This window comes from Aquarana catesbeiana, linkage group LG06, assembly GCF_042186555.1.
Source record: "Aquarana catesbeiana isolate 2022-GZ linkage group LG06, ASM4218655v1, whole genome shotgun sequence".
NCBI classification, from domain to species: Eukaryota; Metazoa; Chordata; class Amphibia; order Anura; family Ranidae; genus Aquarana; species Aquarana catesbeiana.
This window is the reverse complement of record NC_133329.1, coordinates 48,607,348-48,624,103: the sequence shown is the minus strand read 5'-3', so window position 1 is coordinate 48,624,103 and position 16,756 is coordinate 48,607,348. Positions and strand designations below refer to the sequence as shown.

The 16,756-nt window shown below is 42.4% G+C and overlaps 1 protein-coding gene across 1 annotated transcript in view; it reads left to right on the top strand.

The window, feature by feature from the left end:
- LOC141148379 (uncharacterized) overlaps positions 1-16,756 on the top strand; it is a 47,949-nt gene that overhangs the window by 493 nt on the left and 30,700 nt on the right. Inside the window, exons 3-4 of the mRNA XM_073635817.1 lie at positions 11,116-11,255; positions 13,494-13,788. Coding sequence (XP_073491918.1) covers positions 11,250-11,255; positions 13,494-13,788 — 301 coding nt within the window. The 5' untranslated portion in view covers positions 11,116-11,249. The remainder of the gene's footprint in view (positions 1-11,115; positions 11,256-13,493; positions 13,789-16,756) is intronic.

Genomic DNA, 16,756 nt, shown 5'->3' with positions numbered 1-16,756 from the left:
CTAGTCCCTACTCCATCCAAAACTGCAGAAGAACAGAAGAAGCAAATATTGAAAATGCTTTCTTTGTGTGTGCTTTTTTTTTCTTTCTTTCCATAAACAATGGTTATTGAGAGGGGCATAACTAGAAATAGCAGGGCCCCATAGCAAAATGTTGTATGGGGCCCCCCCTGCAAACAGCCCCCCCCAAAGCTGCCCTAGTGTCAATGCAGCGTGACCTGTGCCACATACAGCGTGACCTGTGCACAATGCAGCGTGACCTGTGCCCCATACAGCGTGACCTGTGCCCCATGCAATGTGACCTGTGCCCCATGCAACGTGACCTGTGCCCCATGCAGCATGACCTGTGCCCCATGCAACGTGACCTGTGCCCCATGCAGCGTGACCTGTGCCCCATGCAGCATGACCTGTGCCCCATGCAGCGTGACCTGTGCCCCATGCAGCGTGACCTGTGCCCCATGCAGCGTGACCTGTGCCCCATGCAACGTGACCTGTGCCCCATGCAGCATGACCTGTGCCCCATGCAACGTGACCTGTGCCCCATGCAGCGTGACCTGTGCCCCATGCAGCGTGACCTGTGCCCCATGCAACGTGACCTGTGCCCCATGCAGCGTGACCTGTGCCCCATGCAGCGTGACCTGTGCCCCATGCAACATGACCTGTGCCCCATGCAGCGTGACCTGTGCCCCATGCAGCGTGACCTGTGCCCCATGCAGCGTGACCTGTGCCCCATGCAGCGTGACCTGTGCCCCATGCAGCGTGACCTGTGCCCCATGCAACGTGACCTGTGCCCCATGCAGCGTGACCTGTGCCCCATGCAGCGTGACCTGTGCCCCATGCAGCGTGACCTGTGCCCCATGCAGCGTGACCTGTGCCCCATGCAACGTGACCTGTGCCCCATGCAGCGTGACCTGTGCCCCATGCAGCGTGACCTGTGCCCCATGCAACATGACCTGTGCCCCATGCAGCGTGACCTGTGCCCCATGCAGCGTGACCTGTGCCCCATGCAGCGTGACCTGTGCCCCATGCAGCGTGACCTGTGCCCCATACAGCGTGACCTGTGCCCCATACAGCCTGGTCTGCCTGTGCCCCATACAGCCTCACCTATGCAGAGGAAGAGGCAAGCCACCCGGATCAGCAGAGAGCGGGATTGCCCGCTGTAATAGCTTTCATTTGAATTTCCCGTCTTCCCGGCGCTCATCGTCACATAGCCCCACCTCTTGGCCTGACACCTTTGATGACGTCACATGTCCCGCATTGGATCGGTGTTCTGTCTATCAAAGGCGCCGGGCCAAAAGGTGGAGCTATGTGACGTGAGCCCCGGGAACACTGGAAGTTCTAATGAAAGCTATTACATCGGGCAATTCAGCTCTCTGCTGATACGGACAGCTCGCCTCTTCCTCTCCTCTCTCTTCCCCTGTGCTCTCATCCTCACTGGGCCCCACTCGGCTGTGGGCCCCATAGCGCCCGCATGCGTCGCTATGGTGGTAATTCCGCCCCTGGTTATTGATTTGCAATGTGCCTCCAAATTTGCTGACTACTTTTCCTGACCCCTCCCTCTTTGCACATCATAGCCCTCTCCTCTACTGCTAGTGTCTAATTACAGGTTGTGTTGGTCCATCTCCTCCACCCCTCCCGTCACCTCCCTACAGAACCTTTGATGTATCAGCCAGGCGATGAGTGAAGAATACTACTTTAGTGAGAGCTCTTAGTCTGCTGGGGCTGTTGACATCCCATCCAAGATGGTGAAACTCAACAGCACTCTCAGAGCTTTTGGATGTCTATACAAGGCAATCTCTTCCAGGGAAACATGCTTAATGCTGAACTCCAGGTATAGATGTTGTACTGCATACTTATATTGGCCAGCTTTTCATAATGTAAGCATGCGTATGCCATACCCATGGAAGGTGGTAATCACTGTAGTAGTTGGCACTACTGGCTTCGCTTCAGCAGACTAACCACAGGAGGTCACCTGCTTGGCACCTCCACCATTCACAGAACAGACCTACCTCTATTTTTTCAATGGATACAAGGCATTCTCTGGTTAGATGGGGTGGAGAGGAGAGGTGTGATGTCACAACCTCAGCTTTGTCTATTCAGAGAATGCCTTGTATTCATTGAAAACATTCAAGACATTCTGTGAATGGCATTGCAGGACTCAGAAGCCTGAAACTATGACTTTAATAGTGCCGACTACTATAGTGATGTCCAGCTTCCCCAGAGGCCCTCCAGATATAAGGTATAGTACATACTTACCATGTGCCAAGCTGGATCAATGTAACTATGTAATATAAGCCATTCTTTTTTTTCGCTATCTTTTTCTTGTTCTTTTCATTTGTCTGCCCTGATTTTGATACTAACGGTAAGCTTTCTCCTGAACCTTTAAACTCTATGGGCAGTGCACTGTACTGATGAGATTGTGAAAACCCTTTCATATACACTTGGATGTTTCATGCCATTGTATTGCACATAGACAACATTTGTTTGTAAATTTGTTTGTACTTGTATGTACTTTATAATAAGTCATTCCTACTTTTACAAATCCTTTGTCATACTGACATGTTTTTGTATGGCTTTTTCTAAAAATTCTTGATAGAAAGACTTATGGTTAAAAAAAAGTCCATACCTGGAGTTCAGCTTTAAATGACCGTAAATGTAGATATAATAATATATAATCTTATGGGAAGACTGTCTTCTGTTTCATCTGTATTGTTGTCTCAGGAAATACATCCTTTACCTTCAGTCAATGTTCACTTCTTATAGTAATTATGCTGAAGCTGCTTTCCTATCACACAGTTGTGTGGTAGCAAAACTATTTTTTATATAATTTCCTTTGCACATGATTGGATATTGCAAAGTGAACACATCTTCATCATATTCACCAACCAAAGTGAACATATCTTCATATCTACTAACCAAAGTGAACACAACTTCACCATATCCACCAACCAAAGTGAACACAGCTTCGTATCTACTAACCAAAGTGCACACATCTTCACCATAACCACTAACCAAAGTAAACATATCTTCATATCGACTAACCAAAGTGAACACAACTTCACCATATCCACCTTCCAAAGTGAACACATCTTCACCGTATCCAACAACCAAAGTGAATAGATCTTCACCATAATCTAATTGAACACATCTTCACCATATCCACCAACCAAAGTGAACACATCTTCACCATATCAACTAACCATAAGTGAAGACATCTTCACCATATCCACTAACCAAAGTAAACACATCTTCATATCTACTAACCAAAGTGAACACAACTTCACCATATCCAACAACCAAAGTGAACACATCTTCACCGTATCCACCAACCAAAGTAAACACATCTTCACCATATCCACTAACCATAAGTGAACACATCTTCACCATATCCACTATCTGAAGTAAACACATCTTCATATCTACTAACCATCTTCTAATGGTTAGTAGATATGGTATCTACTAATACATCTTCACCGTATCCAACAACCAAAGTGAACACATCTTCACCATATCCACCAACCAACGTGAACACATCTTCACCATATCCACTAACCATAAGTGAACACATCTTCGCCATATCAACTAACCAAAGTGAACACATCTTCATACCCACTAACCAAAGTGAACACAACTTCACCATATCCACCAACCAAAGTGCAACACATCTTCACCGTATCCAACAACGAAAGTGAATACATCTTCACCATAACCTAATTGAACACATCTTCACCATATCCACTAACCAAAGTGAACTCATATTCACCATATCCACCAACCAATGTAAACACATCTTCACCATATCCACTAACCATAAGTGAACACATCTTCATATCCACTAACAAAAGTGAACACATCTTCACCATATCCACTAAGCAACGTGAACACATCTTCACCATATCCACTAACCATAAGTGAACACATTTTCGCCATATCCACTAACGAACGTGACCACATCTTCACAATATTTACTATACAAAGTTAATGCATCTTCACCATATTCACTGACCAACGAGAACACTTCTTCATCATATCCACTAACCAAAGTGAACACATCTTTACTGTATCAACGAACCAAAGTGAACATTCATGTCACAACACAAACATTCTCAACTTCTAATAAATCATTGTCACGGTGTCATTATAGATGGAGAAGGAATTCTATGTACAAGTTAAACTTGGATAGGAACATGAAATATAAATATATATATGTATTTTTTTAATTATAAAAAAAATACAGTCCAGTTTTTGTTAGTTATTACACTATAAACATAGGCAGCAGCACAAAACTGGGCCAAAACATAGAAAAGAGCACTTTCAACAACTCTAGTAGGCCAAACATTTACAAAAAAACCACATTTTTATGAATGTATTACATGATGGATTTAGTAAAGGAGCTTGGATTACCAAGCATCAGAAGACATACATTTTAAGAAGGTAGTTCACATTTCAATGCCTTCAAATACAGAGTACTGTAAAAAAATGTTAGATTAAAAATGTTTTTTTTTTGCAAAATAAAAATAAAAAACACGTTAAAAAGTAAAATATTAAAATATAAAATATTATAAGGAAATAACCTTAAACAACCCTTAACCACTGACGTGCGATAAATTACCGCATGAGAAAATGCGGTAGTTGCTGCACAATAGGAAAAATGCCGCATTAGTTATTTAACGCTAAATTCTTTATTGAATTGAACTTTCACAACTGATTTACCGCATGTGTTATTTTACTGCATTTTATTTACCGTTATTTAACTCTTAGTGATTTGACCCCAGTGTCCCTTACTATGTCTCTACCCACCAGGAACCTTTCTCTGCGCTAAGCAGCAGGTTCCCCTCCCTAACCCACCACTTGCTCAAATTATGTGGGATCCCCTTTATAAAGATTCCATCGTTAAGATGGCCACCTTAACTCACGTGGGAATTTGGCATCAATTCAGATACATACCTTCCCAGACAAGGCTAATGGAATCCCTAAGGGGACAATTTCCCTTAATGCACAGCAGGTGCAGGAAATAGGAATACCTGAACCTGCCTACAGGAGGATGCTTGTAGACAACAAATTACTCAATGCACCACGTTTTGCTCTATTTTTCAGCAGTGTAGCATTTTTTGGACTGACAGGTCTCCTTCAAATCCCAACCATTCCCAAAGACCTAAGAAAAGTCAAATGTCCCCTGTACCTTCCAAACGACAAGAGCAAATTAAATATTCCCTCTCCCAGCTTACTTTTAGGCTTAAAGTGGTTCTAAAGTGCATTAAGGTGAAAAACGTTCTGTGCTGCAATGTCTGATCCGATCCAGCGATGTGCATGAGAGCATTATCTCTCGCCACATTCTCCCTATTCCTTGGGTGAATTGATAGCAATGGGAGCCAATCAAATGCTGTGCCGAGCAAAAGGGGGGGGGGGCAATAGACGCAGGCAAGGCAGCTTGGGAGCGAGCAAGCCCAGGTACACTTGCTGAAGAGGAGGAGCCTGGAGTGCCAGTAGGGGACCCCAGAAGAAGAGGATCTGGGCTGCTCTGTGCAAAACCATTACACAGAGCAGGTAAGTATAACATGTTTGTTATTTTAAATAGTATACCATGTTTGTTAATTTTAGTACCCAGAATAGAGTAATGCAAAGAATAGCTGAGCCAGACCCTGGTGAAAAAAGAGAGGAGGAGGAAAATCCAATATTTTGGGGATATAAGAACCCCCTTTCTCAAGAACCTCCTACCTAAGTTACCACTGGAGCACATGTCCCTTATACCAGTTGTCGACCGCCCCATAGAAGATTTACTGCTACAAGGTGGTCGCGCTGTGCAGGATCATAGATATTTACTTGATCCTGCATTATAGGGTATCGAATCCGATCAGCGGATCCGGTAGACTCGATGTCCGTCTGTACCCGCCAATAATTCTGTACACAGGCAGAGCAGCGGTCTGCCTATGTAAACAAGGCAGATTGCCGTTCTCTCAGTATGGAAGACATTGATCCTGTGTTCCTACAGGGATCTATGCCTTCCATTAGTAAAATCACCTCCCACACTGTAAGAAAACATTTGTTAGGCGTATATTTAACCCTTTGATTGCCCCTGATGTTAATCCCTTCCCTGCCAGTGTCAGTGAGAGTGCATATTTTTAGCACTGATCACTGTACTGGTGTCACTGGTTCCCACAAAGTATCAAAAGTGTCAGTTAGTGTCCGATTTGTCTGCCACAAAATTGCAGTCCCGCTATAAGTCACTGATTGCCGCCATTACTAGTAGAAAAAATTAAACAAATAAAAATGCCATAAATCTATCCAATAATTTTTTGACACTATAATTTTTTTGCAAATCAATCAATATACGCGTATTTGGATTTTTTTTTACCAAAAATATGTAGCAGAATACATATTGACCTAAATTTATGGAGAAATTCGATTTTCTTTATTCTTTATTTATTAGATATGATTTAGGGGTGTGGCCATGGATGGTTCCAGGGGTGGAGTTTATGGTGGGGCTGAAGGAGGCCCCATCAGGTAGGTTGTACGGGGCCTCATGATTTCTATCAGCGGCCCTGTAAGTGACATCAGTTCCAGTTCCTGTTTCTGGAAGTGACATCACTTCTGGTTCCCCCCTGCACATAGACAACCCTAGTGCTAGTTAATCTTGGGAACAATAATGATTGGATACGGTTTTTGTAACCTGACAAAGCCAGGGGTGGCCCATCCATTAAGGGTGCACGGGCGCTGCCCATTCTGTCACACCACCCCCTCTATGTAGAATGGATAGATTCATGCGTAGCTACCCCTATTCAGGGGTCTGGCTATTTTTTCGGACACCGGGCGCCTGAATTACAGCGGCTCTAATCTACCTGATTAGAGCCATAGACTCTAATAGGCTTCAAAAAAGGTGGACTTGGAGAGCAGCCCAAGTGTGTGAAATGAATATTTGCTTTTCTAACACTGAACTGTGTCCGCCAATCAGGAGACGCGGGTCTAATACCCGCCACCTGATTGGCTGAAGGCACAGGCGATCCCATTGGCCACCTAGCAGAAGGCAAGAAGAGATGCACGAAGGACACAGGAGCCGTCTTCTGACCCGCGCTGCCGTCACCCGCCACAAGTCATGCAGCGAGTGGGCAGGCGGGCAGGGGGTGTCACAGTGGCTGCATTTGCTGGGCACAGTTGGCTGCATTTGCTGGGCACAGTTGACTGCAATTGCTGGGCACAGTTGGCTGCATATGATGGGCACAGTTTACTGCATATGATGGGAACAGTTGGCTGCATTTGCTGGGCACAGTTGGCTGCATACGATGGGAACAGTTGGCTACATTTTCTGGGCACAGTTGGCTGCATATGATGGCACAGTTGACTGCATATGATGGGAACAGTTGGCTGCATTTTCTGGGCACAGTTGGCTGCATATGATGGGAAGAGTTGGCTACATTTTCTGGGCACAGTTGGCTGCATATGATGGCACAGGTGGCTGCATATGATGGGCACAGTTGGCTGCATATGATGGGAAGAGTTGACTGCATATGATGGGAACAGTTGGCTACATTTTCTGGGCACAGTTGGCTGCATATGATGGCACAGTTGACTGCATATGATGGGAACAGTTGGCTGCATTTTCTGGGCACAGTTGGCTGCATATGATGGGCACAGTTGGCTGCGTATGATGGGCACAGTGAGGCTTCATTTAATGTTTTTGTTTCAGTATTTTTCAGAATTTTTCAGTTCCTTTGTGCCTCCCCAAAAATTTTGAGCACCAGCCACCACTGGACAAAGCACTGAAAATGATCCTTCAGGGCTGTCAGGGGCTGAACACTGAGCACTAATGAGCCTGTTCTGATTGGTCAGCTCTGATCTGTCCCGCAGTCCATAGGGAAAGAAGAGGAAGATTTGCATGACTACTCCAGGCCTGATACACCGCACTGTGTGTATGATGAAACTGTATCACCCACAGAGGTAAGTACAGTGAGGATGGAGGGGGTGGGGATGGGGAGGGTATAGGGTGTTAGTTCACCTTTTCATTTGTTCTGAAAAGGAGAATTTACAGTTTTGCTTAATAATCTGCTGAGACTAAACATGATTTGCTTTTTTTTTATATAGAAGGTGTGATTTTTTTTTTTTTTGGTATATTTGGAATAGTTTTCTTTATTTTGTTTTGCTCTTTTAATTTTACCCAACATTTTGTATGTATTTGATTGTTATGTGGGTATGTGGGTACTATTACATTAATAAAATGTTATTTTGCTTCATTTATGTCATCTGTTTCCTGTAAATGGATGTAATACAATGAGTCTAATTAATGGCAGTTTTTGGCACAAGAACAGAAAAAGGGGGAGGGCTTATCACACCCACATTGCTTAACACCACAGTTGTGTCTCTAAAATTCTGAATGTGTTGTGTCTGGCCTGTAATCAGCCTAAGGATTTTTTTTAGTCCAAAAAAAGATTTTATTAGTATTGAAATGGATGTGCATCTATGTTGTACATTTTCAGTCACAACAAGAATAGATAAGACAAGGTGTCTGCAATATAACATACAGAGAAGGAAAGTAATACACGACAATGGGCAATCTATTAAATTGCTGAAGACAAATGAAATGAGAATCCTAACCACAGACTGTTTCCAGGAATGAGAACAAAATAATATAGCAAAGTCCATATAATTAGAGTATAACCAGTTGAGAAACTGATTCAGCCTTCCACATAACCACATTTTCAGATTTATTTTTTTTGGCCAATCTCTGTGGTCTTAGGTCAGTTGTTTATACGGGAGTGTTTTTATTAATCGCCACTTTCCATTGCTGTAAGGTACCTTGGATCCACAATTTAGCTATCAGCTTCTTGGCATTAAAGTGGTGTTCCGGCTGAAATTATACTTTTTAAATAAAATCACCCCTATAATACACAAGCTTAATGTATTCTAGTAAAGTTAGTCTGTAAACCAAGGTCTGTTTTGTTAGTTTATAGCAGTAGTTTGTTATTTTATAAACTTACAGCAGGCCGTGGCCATCTTAAGTGTGGGCATCTGAAGCCAGACTGTATTTCTTCCTGGATCTCATCCTTGCAGATCTCGCACACGCTCAGTGCAGCACAAGCAGTGTAATAGGTTTCAGGTCAGGTTTCCATAGCAACGGCGGTGTCAGAGGAAGTTGCCGCCCCTTCCCAGAAGGCATTGCAAACAGGAAATGATGCGATGGGCCACGGCCAGGGAGGAGGAAGTGAAAAATGAATACAGCAGATATACAGTAGGTGCTGAGAAAAAAATTTAAAATATCCAATTAGTTTACAGTGCACAGTTTAGTGAGGGATGCTGAAAAAGTTGTAAAAGTGGGTGGAACTCCACTTTAAACAATACCTTGTACAAAAAGGTGTTCAATTCTAAAGACTCAGAAGGATCCAGCAGGCATAGAGAGGGTCTAGTTGTACAGGGGAACCCGTGATGTCATGTATAAAGATGATTTGCTTCCAGTAAGCATGTACAGTATATGTGGGCAGGACTAGAGTAGGTGGAAAAAAAGGAGCCAGCGGCCCCCGGACACTTAAGGCAATTTATACTTCCTTGTCAAAAGAAGTTTATTGAGTATACAATATTATAAAGATACATAAAGTAAGTTTACAAGGATCTATAAAGTAAGCTCATTGTTTTACAGTAGGGTTTATATAGGTAAATATCATGAAATTTCAAATATTAAACATTGGGTTCACGTAAACCTAAATTAAAGATATATATCATTTCCTTAGTTACTTTTGTAGGTATTTAAATGATTTATACCTACTATACATATTGTTTACAAGTAGAGTGTATATAAGTCAAATAAATTCTGATAATGAGCTTTAATCGTAAGGTGGAGAAAAGGAAAGAGAAAGAAGAAAAAGGGTAGAAAGGTAGAGGTATGGTCCACAAGGTTGTCCCGCTCGTCAGTTTATTATTCTTTTTAGTTCTCTTTGAAGCCTTAGAATGGGTGTCTCTGTAAGTCATTTAATCTGTTAGGCAATTTATATTTCAAGATGGTCTATATCTTGCTAACTGAATTTGCATTCAGTAGGTATGATGAACTATAAATTGATGGGGTAGCTTATCGGTAAGTTTTCAGGAGACCAATCAGTGGTTGTTAGAACCTCTTCCTAGGACCCATAATCAATGCCCAGCCTGACACAAAATCTTTCTATAATAAAGTTGAGCTCATGCCGCGGAGTCCTGCAAGGCTGTATAGAATTCAAAAATAATTTGTGTGGGAAAAGCTCTAACCATAGCAGCAACCAAATGGTTATCTGCAGGCATAGGTCATTTGAGCCCAAATTCCCTTGTGACTTAAACTATAAGCAAAACTCAAGAGACAACCCAAAATTTGGGGTTTTCTTGTACTTTCACTTTCAATGGTAATGGTGAACAGGACAAGTAGAGAGATTGAATCTCGCTAACGGGGGACACAGACAGGAGTGAAAACTGGCAGGTGTTCTAATCCCTCTCCACTCTATCCAAAACTAAAAAAATATATTGTACTTTAAACTGAAGGTATCAGAAAAGCATGAAACTTGGCAAATTAAATTCCTTTCTTTAGATCCGAAAAGGATTTGAGTTACCCAGCAATATCTCAGAAAAACAGAGTTTGAGTCAACATCAGGTTATAAGACTGTTGGCTTGGATAGAGGGTCTAGGGGAAAAGTATTACTGTCGGGGCCATAAGGTGCATGAACCAGGGGGCTTCTGCAGTGCACCAGTGGGAAATAAGCGAAGGCCAAGAAGCCTGGGAAAATATTTACCTTTTATTGGTTCTGTTGGTGTTCCCTAAGCTTGGTGGGTTGCTAGAAGGAGTGCAGCTGTTTGTTTTCCATGAACTTTTTTATTGCGTTAAGGTGCTGGAGAAACTTGGTTTGCCATTGAAAGCTATTTTTGTTGTTGCCTTAAAATTGTGCAAAATTATGATTAGGTGGAAACAGTGTCAGGAAAGAAATGGGGATGATGTGGTTTTGAGCAATGTGAATTTAGGAAGTTCTTCCCGTTTGCTATATATTTTTTACTATACACCTGGTGGAGCGAACGAGCAATTTCACTATAGGGATAGAGTATGGATCATCTTCCAAACTGTTATTTCATCTTTGTGTCTATCTTTCCTTGTTCCTGTTGGCTACATGACAGCAAGACTTCCATGATGATTCTGGGAAAGCAGGAAATTTGAAGCATCAATAAAACAGCAAATTAAATCTCTGCACACAACAGCTCAGGACAAGTGAAACTATCTGTACAGCAGAAAGGAGACTTCCCTCTTCTCAATGGAGGTAAGTATTCAATCTATTCCTTACACCTGCAATTTAAAGTATACCTAACCCCAAGGGCAAAAAGGTAATGCAGTTTACCAATCCTTAGATGTCATGACTGCATTCATTTTCTTTTTTCTAGCTAAGTACATTTTCAGTGAACACAGAAAATAGCAGTTGATTCTGCCAGAAATGGTGTGCCTTTGTCAGTTCCTGCACACTGAACTGATAGCGCAAACAATTGTTTCTTCCTTGCCAACTCTCTCCTTTAATGCCCTGTACACACGGTCGGATTTTCCGACGGAAAATGTGTGATAGGACCTCGTGTGTAGGCTCCATCACACATTTTCCATCGGATTTTCCGACACACAAAGTTTGAGAGCTTGCTATAAGATTTTCCGACAACAAAATCCGTTGTCGGAAATTCCGATCGTGTGTACACAAATCCTATGCACAAAGTGCCACGCATGCTCAGAATAAATAAAGAGATGAAAGCTATTGGCTACTTCCCCGTTTATAGTCCCAACGTACGTGTTTTACGTCACCGCGTTCAGAATGATCGGATTTTCCGACAACTTTGTGTGACCGTGTGTATGCAAGACAAGTTTGAGCCAACATCCCTTGGAAAAAATCCTAGGATTTTGTTGTCGGAATGTCCGATCAATGTCCGACCGTGTGTACGGGGCATAGGTCTGTGTTCCTGTGCAGGTTATATTTGCATGTACACCATCCTAGATAACAACTACATGTGATCCTGAGCCTCTATGGCTGAAAGAACTGAAATCCAATGAATAAATGATGAGGTGGCTGCATTAGATTACTTTTTTACATTTTTCTCCTGGTTGTCCTGAAAATAATACACTTCCTGTTCCAAGATGACAACCCTCACTCACTGTTCTGTATCTGTGGTGGAGGCCATGGTTTTCACCCAGACTGGACATCAGGCATGTTCAAGGAGGACATTAGATACTTACTTTATAGAAAGAGTCACTTTAAGAATGAAAACACATACTGAGAATTACATGCAACACACAGAACAAGAGAAGTGGTACTGTGTAACTGTGTAGCATCCAAACATATTAAGCACTCCCTTGGGAGCTGTTGATTAATGATGAGTTCTATTGACATGCCTATTAGTAACCATCCCAGGACTGGGCCGATACCTCTGTTGCAACAATAAACTTCAATCAATTTAAACATTTTTACAGTTTTGCTAAACTCTAATACAGGAGAGAGGGTTTGGGGGTTCCCTCACTCAAGATGGCTGTGGCTAGAAATGCTAGGGGGCTGTTTTTCAAAGCGATTTCTCAACAAAATAAAGCACGGAGAAATGGGTGGATGGATGGGTGAGTTTCCTTTGAATATTAAATATGAATTAAATTGCATTTTCAGTTTATGTTGCTCAAATACAGTTTAGTTCCACTTTAAGGATGACCTCCAGGTGGATTCTAATAGCAAGGGAGCAACCAGACCAGTCTATGTCCCTGTACAAGTAGTCATGGTTGTTCTCTCCTACAAATCTGGCTTATTGACCCTCTATGAACTGACAAAGGTACCTTAGTCTATGGACAAAAAATCCTTCTCACAAAGTCTAGACCAGGGATCCTCAAACTACGGCCCTCCAGCTGTTGTGGAACTACACATCTTATGAGGCATTGTAAAACTCTGACATTCACAGACATGACTAGGCACGATGGGAATTGTAGTTCCTCCTGAACAACTGGAGGGCCGTAGTTTGAAGACCCCTGGTCTAGACGGTAGCTCTGCATAGCTTCTCTGTGATACTATTTGGCAAGAATATCCTTTCCAGTCCAGCTTTCTCCAAATACACATTCCAGCCTCAGTTTGGTTCTTGAGCTTTAAGAACATGCTCCAGACTAATGCAAGGCCTGAGCAGCAATCCCTTCATACAAGTACCCTCATAGCAGGGGAACTCCCAGAAAAAAAGTTCAGGCTGGCTATATCCTAGCAACTAACACATACAATTTTAGCTAGGGACTCAACCTCGTAGGGCAGGGTCTCTGCCCATAAAGGAAAAACAATAGATACTGAGACTTAACCTAATTAATAAAACGAGAAGTGGTATTGTGCAGTGTCAAACATACAGAATTAGAACATATATGGAGATTTACACCTAACATACATGACAAGAGAAGAGCTATGGTGTCACATTGATGCATACAGGATAAGAAAGATACTATCATTTATGTCCCAGTAGGAGAAAAAATGGAACATTCTTATTGTTTTTGTAATTGGCAGAGTTCAGAACTTCTCAGCCCAAATATAATAAAGAAACTAATAATATCAAGACATCTTAAAGATCTGGATGAGAAGAGGATGGCAAATTTTAAGAAGGCTCTTTGTCAGCTGAAGCCTCGTCGTGGAGCTGGACTCATTAAGATGGAAAACCTTAAAAACAAATCCATAGAGGAAATTGTTGACTTTATCTTCAGATGTCACACTGAAAGACGTGGAGCATCAACCGTCATCAAGACGCTTAAAGAAATCAATGAGAATCAGATAAGGACGTCGATAGAGAAAGCTCTCAGGGATGGTGGGTACACTATAATGTTACACAATATATTCTTTATAAGGCTGGCCACGCCCACAAATGTCTCCATCATATCCCTGATTTTGCAGCCAGATGAAACTCTTGAGCAAGTATTGAGACATTTGAGCTAGTATAGGAGCAACAAGAGCTTTTCTAGAGCTGAAAACACCTTTAACCCACGCAGTGATTTTCAGTCTTCCAGCTTGAAACCTATTCTGTAGTGAGGCTTTTGCTTCCTTTCTCTATTAATGATAAGATAGCAAGTACAGAACCCTTCACCAGTCACCTTCTCTTGTAAAATACACAGTGGAGAATACCCAGGCATTTGAGGATAGACGATTGTCCCCCAGTTCATTACTATTGGAAAAGCTTTTGTCTGCCTGCAGTCATCTTAATAAAATAAAGCAGCCCTTCTCAATCAGGGTTACTCCAAAGATTGCTAGGAGTTCCTTGACTAACCAAAAATGTAATCACTATTGTAAAGAACAACCTTCTTTCAATTGTCTAGCAATGTAAGTTTTCCCTTGCTCCACTTACCATTAGTAAAAGGGACACTTTTCTATTGGCCGTCCATGTAAGGAGTGCCTTATTCACTGACCACCAGTATAAGGGTGCCCCTCTTCCAATGACCACCAATATAGGAGGCTCTTCTCCACTGGAATCTGCTGGAGGCTCTACTCCAATGGAAGTAGGGCCTTCTTCACTGACCACAAATATAGGGGGCCCTTCTTCCATGGACCACCAATGTAAGAGGGCCCTCCTTCCGGTAGGCACCAGTGTCAGGAACCCTTCTTTCACTGACCACCAATGTAGTGGGGTCTTTTCTTCTGAACACCAAGAAAAAAAGGTACATGCTACCGCCCACCAATGGAAGAGGTGGGATTCTTCACTGATCACCAATATGAGGGTGCCCTTCTATCAATGACCACCAATATAAGGGGCCCCTTCTAAGGGACACTTTTCTACTGACCACCAATGTAGAGGGAGGCTTCTTCCCTGACCACCAAAATAAGGGGCCCTTCTTACACGGACCACTGACACATAAAGACCGTTTTGATCAATATAAGGAGGGACCTTCTCCACTAACCACCAATCTAGGGGGCACATTTGTACCGACCAGCAGTGTAAGAGTGGCCTTTTTAGCTGACCACCAATATAAGCAGTCTTTACTTCCATTGACCACAAAATAAGGGGGTAGTATTCTCTGACTACTAATACAGAGGTCAATTTCTTTGGACCACCAATGTAAGGGGGCCTTTTTCAATGAACACCAATAGAAAGGGGTCCTTCTTCAACTGATCAACAATGAAAGGGGGGGACTTCTCTGCCAACCATCACTATAGGGAGCACATTTCTACTGACCACAGATGTGATAAGACCTTACTATTTTCACTGTCTGCTTTTCTTTTCTTGTCTTTATTATTATTTCATTTTAATGAAGTATGGGGGTGTTAGAAATGATTTGCCCTGGGTGTCAAATATGCCATGTACACCAAATTCTTTATTCATTTGTTTATGATTATAGCTACAACTTACTAATCATACTAGTAGATATAATAATTTAAACACCCACTGGCTTTTTGTGTTCTTCAGGAAGCAATTTATGATAGCAGTTCCTTACCCTAAATATTACTTCATAAAGTTACAATGCAAAGTTTGACAGTCTTATTATGTTTATTATATTCTCTATAATGTAACTAAATTGAAAAATCTGGCAGAAAGAGTTCCTCATATTGACTGCATTAGATGGAACCTGCAAGGTATATTACAAGTGCCGTATCTCTACACCAACCATCCAAAACCATCATTTGTATTATTAGTTACCATTATTATTTGTGGAAGCTTTAGTTGCCACCGAAGCTGTCACAGCCCTTTTTAGAACCCTTTCACACTGCCAGCGGGCCGCGTTAGCGGTAAAGCGCAGCTAGTTTTAGCGGTGCATTACCCCTGTTTAGCTACGCTTTTTGGCTGCTAGCGGGGCACTTTTAACCCCTTGTTTCGTAGGATATTTCACTCAGGTTAGGTAGCGCCACATACCTTGTTTACACTTTTAACCCTCGCTAGCAGCCGAAGAAAAGTGCAGGCGATTCGGCAGTGCTGCTTATTCATTTCAATGGGCAGGGGTGGTGGAGGAGTGGTGTATACACTGCTCCTAAACCACTCCAAAGATGCTGCTTGCAGAACTTTTTCTAACGTTCTGCAAATGCACCGCTCCAATGTGAAAGCACTCGGGCTCTCACACTGGGGCTGCAGGGGAGGCATTTTTCCGGCGCTTTACAGGTGCTATTTTTAGCCCAAAATCTCCTGAAAAATGCCTCAGTGTGGTTTTAGAGATATATAGTGTGCGCATATCTCAGTCCTACACCTTATGGAAGACTCATTTTTTATAATTAGAGAATTAGGTTATATTCTGGAAAATACTGTGTGTGTGTGTGTGTGTGTGTGTGTGTGTGTGTATATAATATTATTATTATTATTATTATTTTTATTATTATACAGGATTTATATAGTTTATGCAGTGCTTTACAATATAAAAGGGAGACAATACAATTATAACACAATAAAAAACAAGAGTATTAGGAAGGCCCTTCTCAGAAGAGCTTACAATCTAATAGGGAGGGGCAGGTGGTACAAAAGGTTGTAACTGTGGGGAATGAGCTGATGGAAGTGGTAAAAGATTAGTTGGAGACGTGATAGACTTTCCTGAAGAGATGAGTTTTCAGGGATCGCCTGAAGGTAGTGAGAGTAGGGGATAGCCGGACCGGTGGAGGTAGCGAGTTCCAGAGGATGGGAGAGGCTCTGGAGAAATCCTGGAGACGAGCATGAAAGGAGGAGATGAGAGAGCTTGAGAGTAGGAGGTCTTGAGAAGAGCGGAGAGGAAGATTTGGGTGATATTTGGAGACAAGATTGGTGATGTAGCTCGGGGCAGAGTTGTGAATGGCTTTGTATGTTGTGGTTAGTATTTTGAATT